The sequence below is a fragment of the Hypanus sabinus genome, chromosome 19 (genome assembly GCF_030144855.1).
Source record: "Hypanus sabinus isolate sHypSab1 chromosome 19, sHypSab1.hap1, whole genome shotgun sequence".
Lineage (NCBI taxonomy): Eukaryota > Metazoa > Chordata > Chondrichthyes > Myliobatiformes > Dasyatidae > Hypanus > Hypanus sabinus.
Window position 1 is genome coordinate 65,709,110 of NC_082724.1, and position 26,334 is coordinate 65,735,443.

The window sequence follows — 26,334 nt, forward strand, 5'->3', positions numbered from 1 at the left end:
TTTCTGATGATCCCTAGTGGAAATTGCATTATGTAAGATCTGCATTGGGTTTATTGCCTTCAGCCAAAAGTCTAGGCATTGCTATTAACAATGGCAATTTGAACAGAGGTTCTTCAATAAACAAGTATCCCATGGAATGTAATCCCATAAACTAACAAACATTGGTACTATGAAGAAGTCTTGCAGATATGTAATACGTTTATCATTCTATTCAGAAAGTCCAAAAGGACTTTGTGGTTTACAACCAGTAAAGTATTTTTCAGGAGCTTTCACGATTGCTGTAATAGAACACCATTTGGTAGCCTTCCACAAGTAATAATGATAGAGCTCAGAAAGAAAAAAAAAGCTTTTGGAGTTTTTCAGTAATGATGTCAGCATTCTTTGAAAAGTGGTGATTTTATGGAAGTGTTCCACTAACAACAGCAGAAAACTGAAGCATTGTTAAAACATGAACTTGTGCAATTCTTGCCGATGTAGGTTATTCATCAAGAGTGTGAGGTCATGGTTCTTAAAGTGAAGCCACAGATAACATTACCTGGAAAGTGTCCTGATGTAACTGGATGACAGAAACATCTTTTAACTTGAGGCCAGCCAGAGCAATGTCTCAAAGCACTTTGAGCACTTTTCAGAATGTTCGTTGCAGAGCAACTAAAACAAGGTCAGGAGGCTACAGAGAGCCATGAGAATAATATTAAAGTTTCAGTTTGCTTAAAATGTAAGTTAAGCTCCCTCCAAGTGAGAGAAGCAAGAACAAATACAGAGAACTGCAGAGGTCACCATACATAAAGCTGGTTACTGTTTGATGAGACTGGAAGCATAACAAACAGGCTCTGCTTGGAAGGACATAGACACAACCCAATAGGAGGTCCTTTTGAAGAGATGTGGAGACTTAACTGCAAGACTTCCTGTGTATATATATGTGTGCACATGTATGTGAGTATAAATGCGCAGACATGATTCTAACATGGGTCTCTATTGTGGACTGAGAGTAGGAAGAGGGCAGGGAGAGGGGAATTATAGTTTGGAAAAAAGAAAGGGAGAGGGGAGGGAGCAGGAAATGCTAGAGAGACATTCTGTACTGATCAATAAACCAATTGCTTGGAATCAAATGACCTTTCCTGGTGTGTCAGGGCTTAGTGTGTCTGCACTCGCATCACCCACACCACTGGCACTCCTTCTCTGCCACCTGTTCCATACCCCTCCTGTGGTGGTCCACCCTCACCATTACTAACATTCTTTGTTTGCACCACATTTACCAACTTGCTCTCCACTCCATGTTGGCAAAAGTATCAGGCACCCTTGCTATATATATGTGCCCAAGACGTTTGCACAGTAATATATACATACAAACATACACACATACTTACAATTATAAGTTGATCATAAAGTGGCTTTGACAGTATCGGATTCAAGTTTGTAATACTGACATGTTGTAAAATTTATTGTCTTGTTGCACAGTACAGTGTAATACATAAAATATACTATAAGTTATAATAAGAAATATATCTAAGTTGAATTAAATAAGTAATGCAAAAAGCGAGCAAAAATAGTGAGCTGGTGTTCATGGGTAGCAGAAGGAAGTTGAAATCATTTCATAAATTCATACTTCTTTACTTTATAGATTAAGACAATAAATTTACTTTGAATTTTGAAAAGCTAACTGAGGAATTAATATTTAGATTTAATATCAGATGATCTCTGACAGATGAAGTGTGATAATATACCCACCAATATCAACAGTGAAGACCCTGTATTTGTGCAATCTAATGCTGCACTCATTCATTCAGTGGGGGGTGGGGTGGGTGCAGTGTATAATGATCAATTCAACCAATGGAGCTAATGCAAGCCCAAAATGTCAGTAAAATGCTGAAGCACTTTGAATTTCTGCAGACTTTCTGCAGACTTCTTTCGATATAATGTTACAAGTGATATATTTTATGGTTTTACTTAAGAATTCTATCAATCTTCCACTGATGTTATAAAGAAGAATTGAGATAGTCCCTGCATTTGTTGCAAATATTCATCTTTTCATAAAAAAACTGTTGGCTTCTATCTTTTTTTAATTTTGCCTCTCCCCACCCCCCCACACAACCCCTGTAAGAATCTGCTGCTTTGTGTGTAACCAGTAAACACATGGTTAAGTGGTGCAAAGCAGCTTGTGTTGTCACAAGACAGAAAATATTAAATTATTTTACATCAATAGGTAAAAACGTTTGCAATAAAAAACGTTTGCTTTGCCATTATTTAACTTTTGAACATATAGAACACTGAACAGTACAGCACAGCACAGGCCTTTGGCCCACAATGTTGTGGCAACTTTTTACTCTAACATCAATCTAACCCGTAGCCCTCCATTTTTTTCTTTTATCCATCTGTCTATCTAAGATTCTCTTAAATATCACTAATGTATCTATCTTTACCATTGCCCCTGCAGGGTGTTTCACACACCCAGCATTCTCTGTGTAAAAAACATTCCCCTACGATTTTCTCCAATCACCTTAAAATTATGCCACCTCCTATTAGCCTTTTCCATCCAGGGGTAAAGTCTCTGGCTGTCCACATGATCTATAGCTTTTATCATCTTATATATCTCAATCAAGACACCTGTGTTCTCCTTCACTCCAAAGAGAAAAGCCCTAGCTCAGTCAAGCTTTTCCCATAAGTTATGATCTCTAATCCAGGCAACATCCTGATAAATCTCCTCTGCATCGTCATCCCCCCCCTATTCTAAATGTATTGAAAGACAATTGATAGAAAAATAAAAATTACATTGTTACACTTCTAAATGCAACAGAGAAATGAAAAGCACCAGGGCAATGAATCAGTAACAGAGGGAGAAGAACCTGAAGACCCACACTCCAAATTTTAACAAGTTTTCTCCCATCCATCATCCGATTTCTGAACTGTTCATTGACTCTACTTCATTATTTCTTTTGCACTATTCTTTTATTTTTGTCACATAGTACTGCTGCCAGAAAACAAATTTCATGACATATATCAGTGATAATAAACCTGATTCTGATTCTGGTCAGTTGAGATAATGAGCTAATTTGGATTGGAAAACTGGAAAAACTGCCAAACATAGTAAATGAGGAAACCACTATAAGATAGCTCCTAAATGATCTGTATCCAAAATCATACTGCAGTTTACTATAGTCATTCAGTAGAGAACTTGTGTTTCAGTAGAACTTCACACAACATAATGTTCTGCAATTTGATCATTTGAGTTACCAAGTGTAATTGTCAGAATGATAGGCACAAAAACCCACCCTTGTGGTTCACCAAGTCACTGCTATCATATAGCCATATAACCATATAACAATCACAGCACGGAAACAGGCCATCTCGGCCCTCCTAGTCCGTGCCAAACTCTTAATCTCACCTAGTCCCACCTACCCGCACTCAGCCCATAACCCTCCACTCCTTTCCTGTCCATATACCTATCCAATTTTACCTTAAATGACACAACTGAACTGGCCTCTACTACTTCTACAGGAAGCTCATTCCACACAGCTATCACTCTCTGAGTAAAGAAATACCCCCTCGTGTTTCCCTTAAACTTCTGCCCCCTAACTCTCAAATCATGTCCTCTCGTTTGAATCTCCCCTACTCTCAATGGAAACAGCCTATTCACGTCAACTCTATCTATCCCTCTCAAAATTATAAATACTTTGATCAAATCCCCCCTCAACCTTCTACGCTCCAATGAATAGAGACCTAACTTGTTCAACCTTTCTCTGTAACTTAATTGCTGAAACCCAGGTAACATCCTAGTAAATCGTCTCTGCACTCTCTCTAATTTATTGATATCTTTCCTATAATTCGGTGACCAGAACTGTACACAATATTCCAAATTTGGCCTTACCAATGCCTTGTACAATTTTAACATTACATCCCAACTTCTGTACTCAATGCTTTGATTTATAAAGACCAGCGTTTCAAAAGCCTTCTTCACCACCCTATCTACATGAGACTCCACCTTCAGGGAACAATGCACAGTTATTCCTAGATCTCTCTGTTCCTCTGCATTCCTCAATGCCCTACCATTTACCCTGTATGTTCTATTTGGATTATTCCTGCCAAAATGTAGAACCTCACACTTCTCAGCATTAAACTCCATCTGCCAACATTCAGCCCATTCTTCTGAACGGCATAAATCTCCCTGCAAGCTTTGAAAACCCACCTCATTATCCACAACACCTCCTACCTTAGTATCATCGGCATACTTACTAATCCAATTTACCACCCCATCATCCAGATCATTTATGTATATTACAAACAACATTGGGCCCAAAACAGATCCCTGAGGCACCCCGCTAGTCACCGGCCTCCATCCCGATAAACAATTATCCACCACTACTCTCTGGCATCTCCCACCTAGCCACTGTTGAATCCATTTTATTACTCCACCATTAATACCTAACGACTGAACCTTCTTAACTAACCTTCCATGTGGAACTTTGTCAAAGGCTTTGCTGAAGTCCATATAGACTACATCCACTGCCTTACCCTCGTCAACATTCCTCGTAACTTCTTCAAAAAATTCAATAAGGTTTGTCAAACATGACCTTCCACGCACAAATCCATGCTGGCTACTCCTAATCAGATCCTGTCTATCCAGATAATTATAAATACTATCTCTAAGAATACCTTCCATTAATTTACCCACCACTGATGTCAAACTGACAGGCCTATAATTGCTAGGCTTACTTCTAGAACCCTTTTTAAACAATGGAACCACATGAGCAATACGCCAATCCTCCGGCACAATCCCCGTTTCTAATGACATCTTAAAGATCTCCGTCAGAGCTCCTGCTATTTCTACACAAACTTCCCTCAAGGTCCTGGGGAATATCCTGTCAGGACCTGGAGATTTATCCACTTTTAAATTTCTTAAAAGCGCCAGTACTTCCACCTCTTTAATTGTCATAGGTTCCATAACTTCCTTACTTGTTTCCCACACCTTACACAATTCAATATCCTTCTCCTTAGTGAATACCGAAGAGAAGAAATCGTTCAAAATCTCTCCCATCTCCCTCGGCTCCACACATAGCTGACTACTCTGATTCTCTAAGGGGCCAATTTTATCCCTCACTATCCTCTTGCTTTTAATATAACTGTAGAAACCTTTCGGATTTACTTTCACCTTATTTGCCAAACCAACCACATATCTTCTTTTAGCTTTTCTAATCTCTTTCTTAAGATTCCTTTTACATTCTTTATATTCCTCGAGCAATTCCTTTACTCCATGCTGCCTATATCTATTGTAGACATCCCTCTTTTTCCGAACCAAATTTCTAATATCCCTTGAAAACCATGGTGCTTTCAAACCTTTAACCTTTCCTTTCAATCTAACAGGAACATAAAGATTCTGTACCCTCATAATTTCACCCTTAAATGATCTCCATTTCTCTATTACATCCTTCCCATAAAACAACTTGACCCAATCCACTCTCTCTAAATCCCTTCGCATCTCCTCAAAGTTAGCCTTTCTCCAATCAAAAATCTCAACTCTAGGTCCTGTCCTGTCCTTCTCCATAATTATATTGAAGCTAATGCTATTGTGATCACTGGACCCGAAGTGCTCCCCAACACATACATCTGTCAGCTGACCTATCGCATTCCCTAACAGGAGATCCAACACTGCCCCATCCCTAGTCGGTACTTCTATGTATTGTTGCAAAAAACTATCCTGCACACATTTCACAAACTCTAAACCATCCTGCCCTTTTACAGAATGAGCTTCCCAGACTACGTGTGGAAAATTAAAATCTTCCACAATCACCACCGTGTGTTTACTACAAATATCTGCTATCTCCTTACACATTTGCTCTTCCAACTCACGCTCCCCATTAGGTGGCCCATAATACACTCCTATCAGTGTTACTGCACCTTTCCTATTCCTCAATTCCACCCAAATAGTCTCCCTAGAGGAGCTCTCTAATCTATCCTTCCAAAGCACCGCCATAAGATTTTCTCGGACAAGCAATGCAACACCTCCTCCTCTGGCCCCTCCTACTCTATCACACCTGAAGCAACTAAATCCAGGAATATTTAGTTGCCAATCACACCCTTTCTGCAACTATGTTTCACTAATAGCTACAACATCATAATTCCAGGTATTAATCCACGCTTTAAGCTCATCCACCTTTCTTACAATGCTCCTAGCATTAAAATAGATACATTTAAGATATCAAGCAGCAATTTATAAATTCCACTAAATCCCACTACTCTTTCTATTTTTTTTTCACATTTCCATCAATTTCTCCCAGATTTCACCAATTGTCTACACACTAGGGATAGTTTAGAGTAGCCAATTAATCTGACTTGAGGACCCGAGAGAAAAATGGACTGCGACGGAGGCCACGATTGAACCCTGATCATCTGCAGTAGACTTAGCTGTGTGTGCTGTCTTAATTTATAAATATATTAGTTTATTTATAATATTAACTTGGATTCTGTGTAAATTTACAAATTCTTTTCTACAGGATGCACAGTTAATTGACTCCATCAACTGATCAGGTTTTATATCCTCTTATTGTTGTGTTCTTTCCCTAAGTCTGTTAACATATTTATGACCTCAGTTTGTATTGACATCTTTTCTATTCTATCTGGAAGAAAGGCTGGACATAATGCTTCTGCCAAGAATGAGTCAACTTTATCATAATGCAACCACATGAAGGATTATGGTGATGGTAGGGGGCAAAATGATGGTGAGATAGGTGGACAGATGGTTTGGCTTCAAAGAAATGTTCCTAACACTCCACGTCATCACCCAGTGTTTCATCTCTTTGTGAATATACTGTAGTTAGCAACACCTGATAAACCTGGCAGCTGTGAACAAAGATCGAATGCCTATTCAAATGAAGGCAAGCAGACTCATTGTCATACTTAAATATCAAATCTATTTCTGTAAGTTGATAGGCTACCCATTAAAGGAAGAGGGTTAGCATGAGGCTGATTTTGTTGCGACACATGTACAATATACTGGACTGGAGGAACTCAGCAGGTCAGACAGTCAATTTATTTAATTCCTCTCCATAGATGCAGGCTTGGCCTGCTGAGTTCCTCCAGCATTTTGTGTGTGTTGCTGTGGATTTCCACCATCCGCAGAATTTCCTGTGCTTATGATTTGGTTGCAGATCTTTTCCTGCTTACTGTGATTCAGTTCCAAAACTGAATGGCATGGCTTTCTGGTACTTTTCTGGTTCTATTTCTTTAAAGTTCAAAGTTTAATGTAAAATTTATTATCAGAGTACCTACATGTCACCATATACAGCCCTGTGATTCTTTTTCTGTGGGCATACTTAGCAAATCTATAGAACAGTAACTGTGAACAGGATCTGTAAACTGTAAACAGCAGGAACTGTAAACTGTAAACAAACTGTACAAAATGCAGATAGTAAATAAATAGCAATAAATAATGAGCATGAAATAACAAGATATAATAACAAGAATGTAGTTATCCCTTTTTGCTCAAGTGCCTGATGGTTGAGGGTTAGTAACTGTTCTTGAACCGGGTACTGCAAGTCCTAAGGTACATGTGCCTTCTACCTGATAGCAGCAGTGAGAAAAGAGCATGGTCTGGGTGGTGAGGATCTTTGATGATGGATGCTGCTTTTCTATAGCAACATTTCATGTTGATGTGCTCAGTGGTTGGGAGGGCTTTACTTGTGATGTACTGGGCCAAACCCACTACCTTTTGTAGAATTTTTCACTCAAAGGCATTGGTGTTCCCACACCAGGCCATAATGCAGCCAGTCAGCACACTTTCCACCACACATCTATAGAAGTTTGCCAAAGTGCCGAATCTCCACAGACTCCTGAGGAAGTAGAGGTGCTGTTGTGCTTTGTTTGCAATTATATTTATATGATAGGTCCAGGATAGGTCCTCTGAGATAGTGAGGAATTTATTACTGACCCTCTCCACCTCTGATCCTCTGATGTCTCATGGTCCTCTGGTTTCCCTCTCCTGATGTCTACTATCAGTTCCTTGGTCTTATTGACATTGAGTGAGAGTTTATTGTTATTACACCACAATTTTAATCTCAATTTCAATCTCCTTTTGCTGATTCATCACCACCTTTGATACAGTCCACAGTAGTGGTGTCATCGGCAAACTTGATATGGTGTTGGACTTCGCCACACGTGCATACACGTAAAGTGAATAGAGAAGGGGGTTAAGTACACATCCCTGTGGTGCTCCTGTGTTGATGGAGATTGTGGAGAAGATGTTTTTGCCTATCTAAACTGACTGGGGTCTAAAAGTGAAGAAATTCAGGATTCATCTGCACCAGGAGATAGAACCATAGAACCATATAACATTACAGCACAGAAACAGGCCTTTTGGCCCTTCTTGGCTGTGTCGAACCATTTTTCTGCCTAGTCCCACCGATCTGCACCTGGACCATATCTCTCCATACACCTTTCATCCATGTACCTGTCCAAGTTTTTCTTAAGTGTTAAAAGTGAAGATATTGAAGACCAAGTCTTGGAGTTTACTGATTAGTTTATAGATGATGGTGTTAAATGCTGAGCTGTAATCAATAAAGAACATCTTGACGAACATCTTTGTTGTCCAGATGTTCCAGGGTTGTATGAAGAGCTGAGACAGCATCTGCTGTTGACCTATTGCTTTGGTAGGCGAATTGGAGCAGATCTAACTCGCCACTCAGACAGGAGCTGATATGCTTCAACACCAACCTCTCAAGCTACATCATCACTGTGGATGTAAATGGCACTGGATGATAGTCATGGAGGCAGGTTACCACACTTTTCTTGGGCACCAGTAAGACTGAAGCCTGCTTGAAGCAGTTGGGTACCACACACTGCTGGAGCAAGAGGCTGAAGATATCTGTGAATACACCAGCCAGGTGGTTGGCACAAGTCTTTAGTACTCGACCAGGTACTTCGTACTGTCCTGATACTTCCCTTGGATTCACTCTCTTGAAGGCACATCATCTTCAGATACTAAGACCAAATGATTATTGGGAGACATGATGGTTCCTCCCTGTTCTGATGATCAAAGCAAGCTTTGAAGACATTGAGCTCATCTGGAAGTGAAGCTCTGCTGTCCTCTATGTCTCAAGATTTAATTTTGTAGGAGGTTATGGTATTTCAAACCTGCCACGGCTGTTGGACGTCCCTTGTTGATTCCAGTCTAGTCCGGAATCTCCACTTTGACTGAGAGATGGCTTTCTGGAGATCGTACCTGTACCTCTTGTAACATGCTTGATCCCAAGACTTGAATGACTCTGATCTGGCTCTCAGCAGATTCCAGGTTTCATTTGTTCATCCAGTGCTTTTGATTGGGGAAAATCCTGAACAGTTTTGTGGGGACACATTCATCCACAGCTGTTTTAGTAAGGTTTGCAATGATCTTGGTGGATTCATTCAGGTCCTTAGATGAGTTCTTGAACATGGCCCAGTCCACTGAATCAAGGCAATCCTGTTCCTCGGCCTCCCGCGACCACTTTTTGGCTGTTTTGATCTCTGGAGCCTTGCTGTTTTGGCTCTGTCTGTATGCGGGCAGTAGGAGTACTGCCAAATGATCCGACTTGCCCAAATGTGGTCTCAGGAAGGAACGATAGGCATCCCTTATTGTAGTGTAGCAGTGATCCAGTATGTTAGGTCCTCTGGTGCAACAGATTACATGCTGATAATAATTGGACTGGCCTAGTTAGTCACCAACTATAATTTGAAATACATCAGGGTGAACTGTTTCTTGTTTACAGACAACATCGTGCAGTTTCGCAAGTGCTATCAGCTGCCCGTGGTATGATCCTGGTGGTCAGGATCACGGATGAGATTTTCTGATGCAAATAGAATGGTCTGCATTTAACTGTTAGTTGTTCTAAGAAATGGGAACAAGAAGTTGTCATAGCTCTAACATCCGTGCACCGATGAGTAATGAATGTTTAAGGAACAGCAGATTTCTCAGGAAAAAGGCAATAAAGGAAAAAAAAGTCAAATACAACCTTTGTATAGAGGACAGAGCACTCACTTAAATCTAATATATCACTGCACAATGAATAAAGAAGGGAACAGCAACTCTGGCAAGAGTTACAAATTGCTGTAAATGATCATTAGCAACAAATAGAAAAACAGCTCCCACATTTCCAATCTGATGAATATTTGGTTTCAGATTGGAAATGTACATGTTAAAAATTTTATGAGCTCTAGTAAAATACTATCTATGGCTTTGTACCTTACAGAAAACTTTTTTTTAAACTTGCAGAGAACTTTTATATCCTCACAATGACTGGAAGTCCTTCACAATTAACCTATCTTAATTGTTGCTGTATCAAATGTAAACTTTAGTTTTTCTTTGGATAATGCTAATGGCGCAAAAAACTTGCATTTTGTCATGCCTTTCATATCTTCATGGTGTTGCTTAATGGCCAATTAACTATTTTAAAGAAGCCCATTGTCATAAGGCTGGAAACACAGTGATGTGATAGTTTTATTTATTTAGAGATACAGCACTGTAACGGGCCCTTCTGGCCCAATGAGACCAAGCTACCCAATTACAACCATTTGATCCGATTGTACTGATACGCATTTATTTTTGCTGGTGTGGGGAGCGGGGATCGTTGCTCGCTGCCGCTTACGCGCAGGAGGGGGGAGCTGGGGGGGTACTTTGGGGTTCTCACATTTAACTGTCGTTCATTCTTTGGGACACCTCTGTTTTTGTGGATGTTTTGTGAAGAAAAAGCATTTCAGGATGTATATTGTATACATTTCTCTGATATTAAACTTGACCTTTGAACCTTAAACCATACGTCTTTGGAATGTGCAAAGAAACTGGAGGAAACCCAAGTGGTCACAAGGAGAATGTTCAGAGTCCTTAGAGACAGTGGTGAAATTGAATCTAGGTTGCTGTTCCTGGGGCAAACACGAGGAAATCTGCAGATGCTGGAAATTCAAACAACACACACAAAATGCTGGTGGAACGCAGCAGGCCAGGCAGCATCTATAGGAAGAAGCACTGTCGACATTTTGGGCCGAGACCCTTCATCAGGACTGTTCCTGGGACAGTGTTACATAATTGAGCACATCAACATGAAACGTTGCCCTAGAAAAGCAGCATCCATCATAAAAGATCCTCACCATCCAGGCCATGCTCCTTTCTTGCTGCTGCCATCAGGTAGAAAGGTACAAGTACCTCGGGACTCACATGACCAGCTTCAAGACAGTGATCATTACACTAATTTAAGGACTCTTTCATCTTGGTATTTCAGGTTTGTTTTTTATTGCTGTTTATTCATATCTGGATTTACACAGTTTGTTGTCCATTGTTTACAGTTACTGTTCTATAGATTTGCTAATATCCTCACAGAAAAAGAATCTCAGGGTTGTAGGTGGTGATGTGTATGTACTCAGATAATAAATTTTACTTGGAACTTTGAACTGACCACTTTGCATAATGGTCAGATATCTAATGTTCTGGTGATGATAGATAGATGACTCCCTGGTTGTACCTACATTCTCCTGGGAGAGTAGAAAGGGTCTTATTTTAGTATCTCATTTAAAATAGGGAAATAGGAACAGAGGGATCTTGGAGTTAGAAACATAGAAACAATAGAAAACCTACAGCACAATGCAGGCCCTCAGTCCACAAAGCAGCGTTGAACATGCCTTAGAACCTTATTACCTTAAAAATTACCTACAGTTACCGATAGCCCTCTATTTTTCCAAGCTCCATATACCTATCCAGGAGTCTCTTAAAAGACCCTATTGTACCCGCCTCCACCACCGTCACTGGCAGCCCATTCCACACACTCACCACACTCTGCGTAAAAAACTTACCCCTGACATCTACTCTGTACCTACTTCCAACTACTTTAAAACTGTGCCCTTTCATTCTAGCCATTTCAGCCCTGGGAAAAAGCCTCTGACGATCCACATGTTCAATGCCTCTCATCATCTTATACACCTCTATCAGGTCACCTCTCATCCTCCGTCACTCCAAAGAAGAAACGCCGAGTTCACTTAACCTATTCTCATAAGGCATGCTTCCCAACCCAGCCAACATCCTTGTAAATCTCCTCCGCACCCTTTCTATGGTTTTCACATCCTTCTTGTAGTGAGGCGACTAGAACTGAGCACAGACTTTCAAGTGGGGTCTGAGCAGGGTCCTATATAGCTGCAACATTACCTCTCTGCTTCTAAACTCAATACGACGATTGATGAAGGCCAATGCACCATATGCCATCTTAACCACACAGACAACCTGCGCAGCAGGGTCCTATGGATTCAGACCCCAAGATCCCTGTGATCTTCCACACTGCCAAGAATCTTACCATTAATACTATATTCTGCCATCATATTTGACCTACTAAAATGAACCACTTCACACTTATCTGGGTTGAATTCCATCTACCACTTCTCAGCCCAGTTTTGCATCCTATCAATGTCCTGCTGTAACCTCTGACAGCCCTCCACACTATCCACAACACCCCCAACCTTTGTGTCATCAGCATATTTACTAACCCATCCCTCCACTTCCTCATCCAGGTCATTTATAAAAATACAAAGAGTAGGGGTCCCAGAACAGGTCCTGAGGCACACCACTGGTCACCGACCTCCACGTAGAATATGACCTGTTTACAACCACTCTTTGTCTCTGTGGGCAAGCCATTTCTGGATCCACAAAGCAATATCCCCTTGTATCCCATACCTCCTTACTTTCTCAATAAGCCTTGCATGGGGTACCTTATCAAATGCCTTGCTGAAATCCATATGTAAAGGGGGTTTCTTCATTTTCTTTGTTACTGCGTATGTTAATCAAAATGGCTTCTTTGTTTTGTTAAAAGTAGGAATGCTTCTTTGTTGCGAGAGAGTGCTGGAAGCTTGTTTGGGTTAAAATTTACTGATAACGAGAATTGTATTCCTTTGGAAATCAATTGGGATTAATGTTGTTCTTTCTTCTGGGTCTGTAAGCTATTGTTGGCAGGCTTTTGGGGAGATCAGTGCGAGGGGGTGAGAGAGAGAGGATGCGATGCTGTAAACTGGGCGACGAATGGACCCCAAGCAGGGGTCCGAGGCCAGGAGGTACCCTGAGGAGAGGAGACGAAGATGGATGTGCTTGATTGACCATTTCGGGTGGTCCTGAGCTGCGAGTCGAGGATTTCGGAGGGGATCGAAAGGTGGCCAGAAGATTTCAGTAATTGAGCTCCAACGGTTGCGCACGAAGTGGTTTAGACTTTGATAAGTTTGGCGCCTTTTCTTTATTTTCTTTTCCTTCATATATATCATTATTAATCACTTAGTTATAGTAATCTTTATAAATTGTAATCATTTAATCACATATGGAGTCCTGTCTGTTTTTTGGCAAGGCAGGGACATCACACAGCATCCACACAAGCTGGTTACCCAGTTTGGCGGGGCCGAAGGCTGCTCCCCCTAGACAAGAACGAGAACGAACTGAGGCGACACAGGGGGGTGCACATATACGCTACATCTACTGCTCTACCTTCATCAATGTGTTTAGTCACATCTCCAAGAATTTCAGTCAGGCTCGTAAGGCATGACCTGCCTCTGACAAAGGCAAGCTGACTATTTCTAATCAAATTATGCCTCTCCAAATATTCCCAATTCTTGCCTCTCAGGATCTTTTCCATCAATTCACAAACACTGAAATAAGACTCACTGGTCTATAATTCCCTGGGCTATCTCTACTCCCTTTCTTGAATAAGGGAAGAACATCCGTCACCCTCCAACCCTCCAGAATCTCTCCCGTCCATATTGCCAGAGGCTCAGCAATCTCCTCCTTCACCTCCCACAGTAGCCTGGGGTACATCTTGTCCAGTCCCAGTGACTTATTCAACTTGATGCTTTCCAAAAGTTCCAGCACATTCTCCTTCTTAATATCTATGCTCAAGTTTTTCAGTCTGCTGTAAGTCAACCCTACAGTTGCCAAGATCCTTTTCTGAAGTGAATACTGAAGTAAAGTATTCATTATGTATCTCTGCTATCTCCTCAGGTTCTATACACACTTCTCCACTGTCACACTTGATTGGTCCTATTCTCTCATGCCTTATCCTCTTGCTCTTCACATACTTGCAGAATGCCTTGGGGTTCTTCTTAATTTTGTCCGCCAATTCCTTCTCATGGCCCCTTCTGGCTCTCCTAATTTCATTCTTAAACTCCTTCCTGCTAGCCTTATAATCTTCTAGATCTTTATGATTACCTAGTTTTTTGAACCTTTCGTAAGCTCTTCTTGACTAGATTTACAACAGCCTTTGTAGACTACAGATCATTTCCTTGTCTCATTGGAACATACCTATGCAGAACTCCATGCAAATATCCCTTGAACTTTTGCCGTTTCTTCAGTACATTTTCCTGAGAACATCTGTTCCTAATTTATGCTTCCAAGTTCCTGCCTGATAGCCTCATATTTCCCCTTACTCCAATTAAACGCTTTCCTAACTTGACTGTTCCTATCCCTCTCCAATGCTATGGTAAAGGAGATAGAATTGGGATCACTATCTCCAAAATGCCCTCCCACTGAGAGATCTGACACCTGACTAGGTTCATTTCCAAATTCCAGATTCCAGACCATCTCCTCTTGTAGGCTCATCTACATAGTGTGTCAAGAAACCTTCCTGAACACATCTAACAAACTCCACCCCATCTAAACCCCCTGCTTTAGGGAGATGCTAATTGATACTTGGGAAATTAAAAGCTCGCACCTCGACAACCCTATTATTATTACACCTCTCCAGAATCTGTCTCCCTATCTGCTCCTCAATGTCCCTGAAACTATTGGGTGGTCTAGAAAAACCCCCCAGTAGAGTTATTGACCCCGTCCTGTTCCTAACTTCCACCCACAGAGTCTCCATAGACAATCCCTCCATGACTTACTCCTTTTCTGCAGCCGTGACACTATCTCTGATCAACAGTGCCATGCCCCACCTCTTTTGCCTCCCTCCCTGTCCTTTCTGAAGCATCTAAAGCCTGGCACTCAAAATAACCATTCCTGCCCCTGAGCCATCTAAATCTCTGCAATGGCCACAACATCGTAGCTCCAAGTACTGATGCACAATCTAAGTTCATCTGCTTTGTTCAGAATACTCCTTGCAGTAAAATTGACACATCTCAAACCATCGGTCTGAGCTTGTCCCTTCTCTATCACTGGTCTATCCTCCCTCTCACACTGTCTTCAAGCTTTCTCTATTTGAGAGCTAACCGCCTCTTCCTCTGTTTTCAGATCGGTTCTCACCCCCAGCAATTCTAGTTTAAACTCTCCCCAATATACTTAGCAAACCTTCCCGCCAGGATATTGGTCCCCCTGGGATTCAAGTACAACCCGCCCTTTTTGTACAGGTCACACCTGCCCCAAAAGAGGTCCCAATGATCCAGAAATCTGAATCCCTGCCCCCTTCTCCAATCCCTTACCCACACATTTATCCTCCACCTCATCCTATTCTTATTCTCACTGTCGCACGGCACAGGCAGTAATCCCGAGATCACTACCTATGTGGTCCTGTTTCCGAACTTACTTCCTAATTCCCTGTCGTCTGCTTCAGGACTTCCTCCCTTTCCCTACCTATGTCATTGGTACCAATATGTACCATGACCTCTGGCAGTTCACCTTCACACTTCAGGATATCGTGGACACAATAAGAAACATCCCAGACCCTGGCAGCAAACCACCATCCATGCTTCTTTACTGCATTCACAGAATCGCCGATCTGACCCCCTAATTACAGAGGTCCCTATCACTGCTGTCATCCTCTTTCTTTCCTTATACTTCTGAGCCACAGGGCCAGACTCTGTGCCAGGGGCACAGCCACGGTTGCTTCCCCCGGGTAGGCCGTTTCACCCCCCCCCCCACCAACAGTACTCAAAGCAGGAGTACTTATTGTAAGGAGCAAACACAAGGAAATCTGCAGATGCTGGAAATTCAAACAACACACACAAAATGCTGGTGGAACATAGCAGGCCAGGCAGCATCTATAACGATGAAGGGTCTTGGCCCAAAACGTCGACAGTGCTTCTCCTTATAGATGCTGCCTGGCCTGCTGTGTTCCACCAGCATTTTGTGTGTGTAGTACTTATTGTAAAGATTGTAAAGGGATACAGCCACAGGGGTACTCTCTAGTATCTGACTCCTGCCCTTCCCTCTCCCGTATGTTACCCACTTCTGTCTCCTGAGGCCCTGGTGTGACTACCTGCCTATAGCTCCTCTCTATCTCCTCCTCACTGTCCCTGACCAGCCTAAGGTCATCGAGCTGCACCTCCAGTTCCCAACCATAGATTCCTCGAAGTTGCAGCACAAGTTGATTGGGTTGTTAAGAAGGTATATGGTGTGATGACCTTCATTAGCTGCGGGACAGAATTCAAGAACCGCGAGGTAATGCTGCAGCTCTACAAAACCCTGTTTAGAGTAATGTGCTTAGTTCTGGTTGCCTCATCATAGGAAGGACATTGAAGCTTTAGAGAGGGTGTAAAGGAGATTTACTAGGATGCTGCCTGGATTAGAGAGCATGCCTTATGAGGACAGGTTAAGCGAGCAAGGCTTTTCTCTTTGGAGAGGGTGATGAAAGGCAACTTGATAGAGGTGTATAAGATTAGAATGAACAGTGAGAACTTTTTCCCCCAGGGCAGCAATGGCCTATACAAGGCACATCTATTTAAGGCGAGTGCAGGAAAGCTTATGGAAGATGTCAGAAGTAGGATTTTTTAAATACAAAGTAGTGGGTGCATGGAATACACTGTCACTGGTGGTGGTAGAGGCAGATACATTAGGAACATTTAAGAGATTCTTAGATATGCACATGATTGAAAGAAAAATGGATGTCTATGTGGTTAGATTAAGAACAGTCAACATGGATTTGTGCGTGGAAGGTCATGTTTGACGAATCTTATTGAATTTTTTGAAGAGGTTACTAGGAAAGTTGATGAGGGTAAAGCAGCGGATGTTGTCCATATGGACTTCAGTAAGGCCTTTGACAGGGTTCCACACAGAGGGTTAGTTAGGAAGGTTCAATTGTTAGGTATTAATATTGAAGTAGTAAAATGGATTCAACAGTGGCTGGCTGGGAGATGCCAGAGAGTAGTGGTGGAAACTGTTTGTCAGATTGGGAGGCCAGTGACTAGTGGTGTGCCTCAGGGATCTGTACTGGGCCCAATGTTGTTTGTCATATACATTAATGATCTGGATGATGGGGTGGTAAATTGGATTAGTAAATATGCAGATGATACCAAGATAGGTGGCGTTGTGGATAATGAAGTAGGTTTTCAAAGCTTGCAGAGAGATTTAGGACAGATAGAAGAGTGGGCTGAAAGATGGCAGATGGAGTTTAATGCTGATAAGTGTGAGGTGCTACATTTTGGTAGGTCTAATCAAAATAGGGCATACATGGTAAATGGTAGGGCATTGAAGAATGCAGTAGAACAGAGTGATCTAGGAATAATGGTGCATAGTTCCCTGAAGATGGAATCTCATGTGCATAGGGTGGTGAAGAAAGCTTTTGGTATGCTGGCCTTTATAAATCAGAGCATTGAGTTGGGATGTAATGTTAAAATGGTACAAGGCATTGGTGAGGCCAAATTTGGAGTGTTGTGTACAGTTCTGGTCACCGAATATAGGAAAGATGTCAACAAAATAGAGAGGGTGCAGATAAGATTTACTAGAATGTTTTACTAGATTTACTAGAAGGGTCTCAGCCCGAAACGTCAACAGTGCTTCTACTTGTAGATGCTGCCTGGCCTGCTGTGTTCCACCAGCATTTTGTGTGTGCTACTAGAATGCTACCTGGGTTTCAGCACCTACAGAGAAAGGTTGAACAAGTTAGGTCTTTATTCTTTGGAGCATAGAAGGTTGAGGGGGGACTTGATAAAGGTATTTAAAATTATGAGGGGGATAGATAGAGTTGACGTGGATAGGCTTTTTCCATTGAGAGTAGGGGAGATTCAAACAAGAGGGCATGAGTTGAGAGCTAAGGGGCAAAAGTTTAGGGGAAACACGAGGGGGAACTTCTTTACTCAGAGAGTGGAAGCTGTGTGGAATAAGCTTCCAGTAGAAGTGGTAGAGGCAGGTTCAATATTGTCATTAAAAAAAAAATTGGATAGGTATATGGACAGGAAAGTAATGGAGGGTTATGGGCTGAGTGCTGGTTGGTGGGACTAGGTGAGATTAAGCATTTGGCACGGACTAGAAGGGCCGAGATGGCCTATTTCCATGCTGTAATTGTTATATGGTTATATAGATTGATCTTGGAGTAGGCTAAAGGGAGTGGCTCTATGCTGTACTGTTTTTATGTTGTATATGGGACCTCTAGAGTGTAGTATTTCATCATTGTTTCAGTGGATTGCAAAGTGTGCTCAAGCCACTCAGAGTAGATCTCGAACATACATTTTAGAACCAGAGGCAAGAGTTAGTGAAGAATGCTACTGATGAGTTTTTTTCAAACATCTACTGAGTCAAGGGGTTGTTTGTAAGAGAATGTGAATGGGAATAGCTTATGGCTGCAGTACAGATAGTATTATATATTTGATTTGTTCAAAAGCAGTACATGCTAAAGAATTAAGCATTCTTCCACTCTCTGAAGGAGTTGACTGAACCATAGAACACTACAGCAAAGTACAGGCCCTTCAGTCTTCCATGTTGAGCCGACCCATACAATCCTTAAAAGAAGTACTTAAACCAACACTACCCCATAACCCTCTATTTTTCTTTCATCCATGTGCCTGTCCAAGAGGCTCTTAAATACCCCTGTTTTAGCCTCCACCACCATCCCTGGCAAGTCATTCCAGGCACTCATAACCCTCTGAGTAAAAACCTTACCCCTTATGTCTCCCCTAAACTTCCCTCCCTTAATTTTGTACATATGCCCTCTGGTGTTTGCTATTGGTGCCCTGGGAAACAGGAACTGACTATCCACCCTATCTATGCCTCTCATAATCTTGTAGACCTCTATCAAGTCCCCTCTCATTCTTCTATGCTCCAGAGAGAGAAGTCCCAGCTCTGCTAACCTTGCTTCATATGACTTGTTCTCCAAACCAGGCAACATCCTGGTAAATCTCCTCTGCACCCTCTCCATAGCTTCCACATCCTTCCTATATTGAGGTGACCAGAATTGAACACAATACTCTAAGTGCGGTTTCACCAGAGATTTGTAGAGTTGCAACATGACCTCTCTACTCTTGAATTCAGTCCCTCTGTTAATGAAGCCTAGCATCCCATAGGCCTTCTTAACCACCCTATCAACCTGCATGTATGGATTTGAACCCCAAGGTCCCTTTGTTCATTCACACTCTTAAGTAACTGACCATTAATCCTGTACTCAGTCTTCTGGTTTGTCCTTCCAAAATGCATCACCTCACACTTATCCAGATTGAACTCCATCTGCCATTTTTCTGCCCAACTCTGCAGCCTGTCTATATCTTCTTGTAACCTTTGATAACCTGCAGCTCCATCCACAACTCCTCCAATCTTCGTGTCATCCTCAAACTTACTCACCCATCCTTCTGCCTCCATACCCAGGTCATTTATAAAAATCACAAATAGCAGGGGTCCCAGGACAGATCCCTGCGGCACTCCACTAGTCACCGACATCCAGGCAGAATACTTTCCTTCCACAACTATCCTCTGCTTTCTTCCTTTAAGCCAATTTTTTTATCCAAACAGCCAAGGTTCCACTTATCCCATGCCTCATGACTTTCTGGATGAGTCTCTTGTGAGGGATCTTGTCAAATGCCTTGCTAAAGTCCATGTAGACCACATCCACTGCCCTACCCTCATCAATTTCTTTTATTATCTCTTCAAAAAACTCATCAGGCTCGTGATGCATGATCTTCCCTTCACAAAGCCTTGTTGACTATCCATGAGTAGACTGTACTTCTCCAAATGCTTGTAGATCCTATCCTTAAGAATCCTTTCCAGTAGTTTGCAGACCACCGACATAAGACTCACTGGTCTATAGTTCCCAGGTTTCTCCCTATTACCTTTTTTAAACAAGGGATCTACATTTGCCATTCTCCAGTCCTCTGGCACTTCCCCTGTAGCCAAAAAGGATTCAAAGATCATAGCTAATGCTCCAGCGATCTCTTCTCTCAATTCCCACAACAACCTGGGGTGTATCATATCCAGCCCTGGGGATTTATCAATCTTGATGTTTTTAAGAACATCCAGCACTTCTTCCGTAATTTCCACATTGCCCAGTACACAGGCCTGCTCTATTTCGACCTCATCCTGATCAAGATCCTTTTCACTTGTGAATACTGAAGCAAAGTATTCATTTAGGACCTCCCCAACCTTCTCTGCCTCCAGGCACATGTTCTCATTCTCATCATCCTCCTGTTCTTCACATATGCATAGAATGCCTTAGGGTTCGCCTTAATCCAACATGTCAAGGCCTTCTTGTGCCCCCTTTGAGCTCTCCTAAGTCCTTTCTTTAGCTCCTTCCTGGCTACCCTATATTTCTCATGAGCCCCTCCTACTTCCTGCTTCTTATATCTAACATATGCTTCCTTTTTTGTCTTGATGAGTTGCCTCAAGTGTTTCATCAGCCACGGTTCCCTTTTCCTACTATTTGTTCCTTGTTGTGAGATCTCTATCTACAAAGCCACTGAATTAAGCAGAAATTTAAATAATGAATAAAGAACACCTAAATGGAGATTCTGCCTTCAACAATTTTATGCATTTAAAAACTGATGCAATTTAAGCAAGTTAAAGTTCATTTATTGTCATTGAGAAATAATCAAAATTCCCACTGAAAGGAAATGCCAGAGACAGGTGCAGAAAAAAGCCTCTCTAGTTACTGTTAATTCAATTCATCTCTGGATCTATCTGAATCACTTGTACATGTACCGTGGTTTTAGTTCTACAGACACTACAGCTGTAAGTTCAGACACTTGCCCTGTTCACAGCTACACCAAAGCAAAGTGCATTATGCGTATTCACTTACAGTACAGGAACTTCAACAAAAACAACACAGATTCTCAATTAGGAATTAGGTTTGAGTTCAAATTCAGGTGAATGTTGTGATCCAATTTCTTGTTTTCCTTGTGCAGAGAGTTCTATATCTATACAAAATGTAAATAAGAATGACGAGCCAAACTGGCTTATTGGGCACCAGTCCCTTCAGAAATAAATCAGAAAAGTAGCCAAAACATACAAAGTTGAAGGGTAGAGTGGGAGCTGTGAAGAGCTAAAGAGCAGACACTGAATTAAATTTTGGATTCTGGTGAGGGTCTATGTGGCTATTTTCTACAGTAAACAATTATGGTTATATATCCCAATTCCCTCACTATCTTGTGGAAGAGTATGAGGTTAATTCACTGTGTTACAGAATAACTTGGTATCAATCTGGTGCAGGGATAAAATATCTGATCCCCGTGGCAGTGTCAAGGCAGTATGCAATTGGACCCTCTGTGGTCTACTTCTGGCCAGGACACCAACCTTACAGATAATCATTTCCCAGGACTCTGATATTTAAAGTTTTCAAATCTGATTACGTTGCATAAAAACAAGTAATGCAAATTTTGATAGCACTTCTGAATGTGGATAGCACATAGTGTTGGGAAAGAAATAATTGCATTTTTCACCCATAGTCCTTCAAATTAAGCATTATGTTTTGATGCTTTTGGTCATATCTTGAAAACATCACACTGACCTGCGCTTTGTGGGAATCTGATAACTTGCAAGTTTCTTCCTTTATGTTAGCTGTCATTGTAGTTGGTAGTGGATTTTGTGTCAGTAGGTAAATAGCCCAATAGTTCTGTTGCCGAGTAAACAACGCAGTGTTTGCACAGTGATAGTAGAAAACATTGCTAATCAATTTCTCATTTGTAAGATGATGACATGATAGTCTTTGTACAGATTAAAAAAAACTTCCCCAAAAGATTTGTAACAAGCTTTGGGCATACACATTTTTAAAAAATCAAAAAGGTGCTTATTGTATTTTGGGAGACAAAGGTATATGTTAAGAGGTTTAACCAATGTAAATTAATATTCTGTCATAATTTTTAAATTTAGTGTTAGAATAAAAAGTTCAATGTCGCTCATTGGTGACTGCAATTTAAAAGTCCTCTCCATTTTCAGCCTCTGCAGTTCCTTTAATAATTCGTTTCTGTCCACGTTTTCCTGCTGGCCCTTTGGGCTTTGCAAAGGCTTGTTTGAAGGCATGCTGTTTAGGGTGGACCTCTTCATAAAGAAAGTCTGGTGTTAGCTCTTCACCATTGTCTATCTCGATCTGAAAAAGAAGAATAATGTACTGATTGCTGGAATATGTTAGTTTAAAATATGCTGACCACTTCGATTCCAAAAGGAAAACTGATCTTGTGATTCCAAGGACTGTTAAATCCACACTCACTCACTGAACTGTTTTCTGTAGTGGCTCACTAGATTAGAAGGGCTAACCCATGAATGCAGTTTTCTTGCAATTAATTTGTGGATGGGGCATGACTAGCAAAGCCTGTATTTATTGCCTATACTTAGTCACCATTATGGAAACTAATTTTTTTAACATATTCTGTATTAGCTATTAAACAGAACAACTCCAACACCTGTCACCATGGGATCTGAAGTCTCTTTGACAGCCAAGGCCTCTGGATGAAAGGTCTGATAATTTAACCACTGCACCACAAAAGCCCTTACCATCTAACCGCACTAGTATCCATCACCTTTAAAGGCATTCCACTGCATCTTCCTCTCTCCTCCCCTTACAGTACTTTGTAGAGACAATTCCCTTTGCAACTTCCTGATACTTCTTATGGTCGTATTCCTAACATTCACTCCCCCTCCCCCACAACCACTTCTTAGGACACCTTTCCTGGGAACTGCAGGTGATACAACACCTTTCACCCTGTCCCCTCTCACTATCCAGGTACTCAAGCACTACAGGTGACTCAGCAATTCATTTGTATATCTTCCAATCTAATGTGCAGATTCTTGTGTTCATAATGTCATTTTATTGTCATTCTTCAATACAAGTGTAAAAGAGAACTCTGTTTCTCTGGATCCAATGGAACCTAAAAAAACACACAATAAAAGCAACTGTATAAAACATAATGTACAAGCAGCTGTTTGAAGGTGGAGGCGGAGCAAGTGACGATGGCACTAAATGGCGACTCCTTTGCTTGCTTCTTCAGAAACAGCTCTATTTTCATCTTTAATATCTCTATCTTTTTCCTTTCAGGGTTCTTTTGAAGACCCTGACCTGGAATTACACGCTGACCACGGTTCTTTGTAGGAATGGGGTTTCATAACTGGACATTGTTCAGCATGCCAAGAGCTTAGCCTAAGAGTTCGGATCAGCTTTGGAGGCCTAGGATCTCAGGGCTTTGGCGATAGGTAGATCAAAGGTCAGTGTCCTGGGCGGGTGTATCATGAGAGCTGGAACATCTTTGGCTGTGTGTCCAGAGACCTGAGATTTTTGGGCACAGAGCTCAACAGAAGTGAAGCAACGAACTTTTAACATCGTAAACCAGCAAGTAATTTGTTGTCTCCCATCTCGCTGTGAAATGTGGGGGGAGGGGGAAGAGGGAGAGGGGGGGTGAGAGAGAGAATGTGGGGGGGAGAGGGACACACACACACATCCCATGGTATGTTGAATGCTGGGCAAACAATGTAGCCTTTGCAGTACTGCAAGTCTGTGTCTTTATTGTTGCTTTTACTGCAAGCTTCAGTGCTCAGTGACCGGTGCCGATGCTTTTGTTTTTGCTGGTGGAGTGAGGGGGGAGGGGGATTGTGCTTGCTGCCTTTTAGGCATGGGAGGGAGTGAAGCTAGGGGCTTTTGGAGTTCTAACATTTAACTGTCATTCATCCTTTGGGGCATTCCTGTTTTCATGGATGGTTGTAAAGTAAAAGCATTTCAGGATGTATATTGTATAAATTTCTCTGACATTAAATGTATACCTTTGAATGTGGCTGTATACAAATGAGTTGAGCTTATACATAGCTCATATGTATATGAAGTGGCATACAATGTCATCTTTACAACATCTGGATATCTCCTAACTCCATCACCCAGTTTATGCTGGGTTTCTCTGATGAAATGTGGAGCAAATATCAGACTGCTGGAGGAATTCAGTGGGAAGGGCTACATCTACAGAGGCAGAGGGTTGATTGATATTTTGGGGAATGGGTGATCGCATTTTGGAGCACCTTCTCTAAAGGGGAAATCCTGAATTTCCACACCTGCCACTTTAATTTTCTACCTCATTCCCTTTCTGATCTACCATGAGTGGCCCCATGCACTGTTGTACAATGAGGCCAAATGCAAGCTTGGTGAGCAGTATTTCAACGTATCTGGGCACACAGAAGGCTTTTGGACTCAATACTGAATTACAGAACTTGAGAGAACTTGATTTATCTGTACCAGCTTCCATTCGTGGAGCATGCTGTTTTCATTGGGAATGCAGGACATGCCCAACCTAATCCATCAGACATCTTCTTTCTCTACATTTCGCACTCCTACATTCTACATTGAAAAGGCTACACAGCATCCACGCTACCATACTCAAAAACAGTTACTTCCCCCAATCCATCAAGGTGATCAACACTTCCACTCATTTACTCACCCCACCACCACTTCTTCCACATCAACCACATCTCTCCACAGCCACTCACCCACCCCCTTCATTCCTCCCATTTGCTGTTACTTTACACCTGCACTCCACACCTCATACATACACTGACAGACTCCTCTCCACAGTCCCTCACCACCTTCATCCCCCCCATTCGCTGTCACTTTACACCTGCACTCCACACCTCATACATACATACATACACTGACACACTCCTCTCCACAGTCCCTCACCACCTTCATCCCCCATTCACTGTCACTTTACAATTACATTCCACATCTCATACCTCAAGGTGAACAACTAGCATCCTGTCGTACTCACCTCAATAATAGGCAAATGCTTTGAGAGGCTGGTCAAGGACTACATCTGCAGCATGACACCACCCACACTGGACCCCTACAATTCGCCTACTGACATAACCGATCAACAGATAATGCAATAGCCACAGCTCTACACACCGTCCCTACACACCTGGAGAGGAAGGATGGTTATGTGAGAATGCTGTTCTTGGACTACAGTTCAGCATTCAACACCAGAATTCCCTCTAAGCTTGACAAGAACCTCAGAGACCTTGGCATTCACCCTGCCTTTTGCCCCGGACTTCCTGTCAGATAACCAGCATGTGCTAAGAGTGGGCCCCTTCACCTCTGCCCCTCTGATCCTCAACACAGGAGCCCCTCCAGGGCTGTGTCCTCAGCCCCCTCCTTTAATGTCTGTATACCCACTACTGTGTCGCTACCCACAGCTCCAACCTGCTAATTAAATTTGCTGATGATTCGACATTGATTGGCTTTATCTCAAATAATAATGAGGCAGCCTACAGGGAAGAAGTCATCTCTCTGACGCAGTGGTGTCAAGTAAACAACCTCTCCCTGAATGTCGCAAAAACAAAGAAGCTGGTTGTGGACTACAGGAGGAACGGAGACAGACATCAATTGACATCAATGGATCTGGGGTTGAGAGGGTGAACAGCTTCAGATTCCTCGGTATACACATCACCGAGGATCTCACTTGGTCTATACAATACCAAATGTGTGGGGAAAAAACACAATAGTGTATCTTTCAATTCAGACTGTTGAAGAACTTCAGCATGAGTCCCCAAATCCTAAGGACTTTCAACAGGGACACAATTGACAGCATCCTGACTGGCTGCATTGCTGCTTGGTATGGGCTCTGTAGAGAGTGTTGCAGACAGCCCAGTGCATCTGTGGTTGTGAACTTCCCACTAGTCAGGACATTAATAGAAACAGATGCGAATAAAGGTCTTTGATCTGCGTGTTAACTCTGTTTCTCTTCCCACAGATGTAGCCTGGCCTGCTAAGTATTTCCAGCATTTTCTGTTTTCAGTTTAGACTTCTAGCATCAGCAGTTAACTTTTGATTTTCAGACTGATGACAATCACCATTCATCAGACTGGAAACAGAAAGAAGATTGTTAAACTGCAAGTGGGAGAGATGATAACTCTGATTGGGTAAATGGGGGTGGGGGCGCAGTGACCATGGGGAATAAGTGTATTAGTGCATGGGAGAGTGACAACATTGGTTCAAGATTCTTTATTGCCATTCGTCGGACACAAGTTTAAAAGAAAATTAAATGATTGTTACTCCAAATCCAATGGAGTCCTGTCTGGCTGAGGGTCTTAGCCCAAAATGTCATCTGTCCTTTTTTCCATAGATGCTGCCCAGTCTGCTGAGTTCCTCCAGCATTTTATGTATGTTTCCAGTATTTGCATATTTTCTTATTTTTGAAAACAATTTTGCTTTTTTTAAAAAAACCTATTAAGTTTGTAAGGTGCAA

The 26,334-nt window shown here is 41.9% G+C and overlaps 1 protein-coding gene across 2 annotated transcripts in view; it reads right to left on the reverse strand.

Annotated features, from left to right (window-relative positions):
* Positions 1 to 20,673: 20,673 nt before the first annotated feature.
* Positions 20,674 to 26,334, reverse strand: part of LOC132378000 (twinfilin-2) — a 172,763-nt gene continuing 167,102 nt past the window's right edge. For both annotated transcript variants that reach the window (XM_059944577.1, XM_059944579.1), the window contains exon 9: positions 20,674 to 22,202. In XM_059944577.1, the coding sequence (XP_059800560.1) occupies positions 22,029 to 22,202 (174 nt within the window). In that variant the 3' untranslated portion in view covers positions 20,674 to 22,028. The remainder of the gene's footprint in view (positions 22,203 to 26,334) is intronic.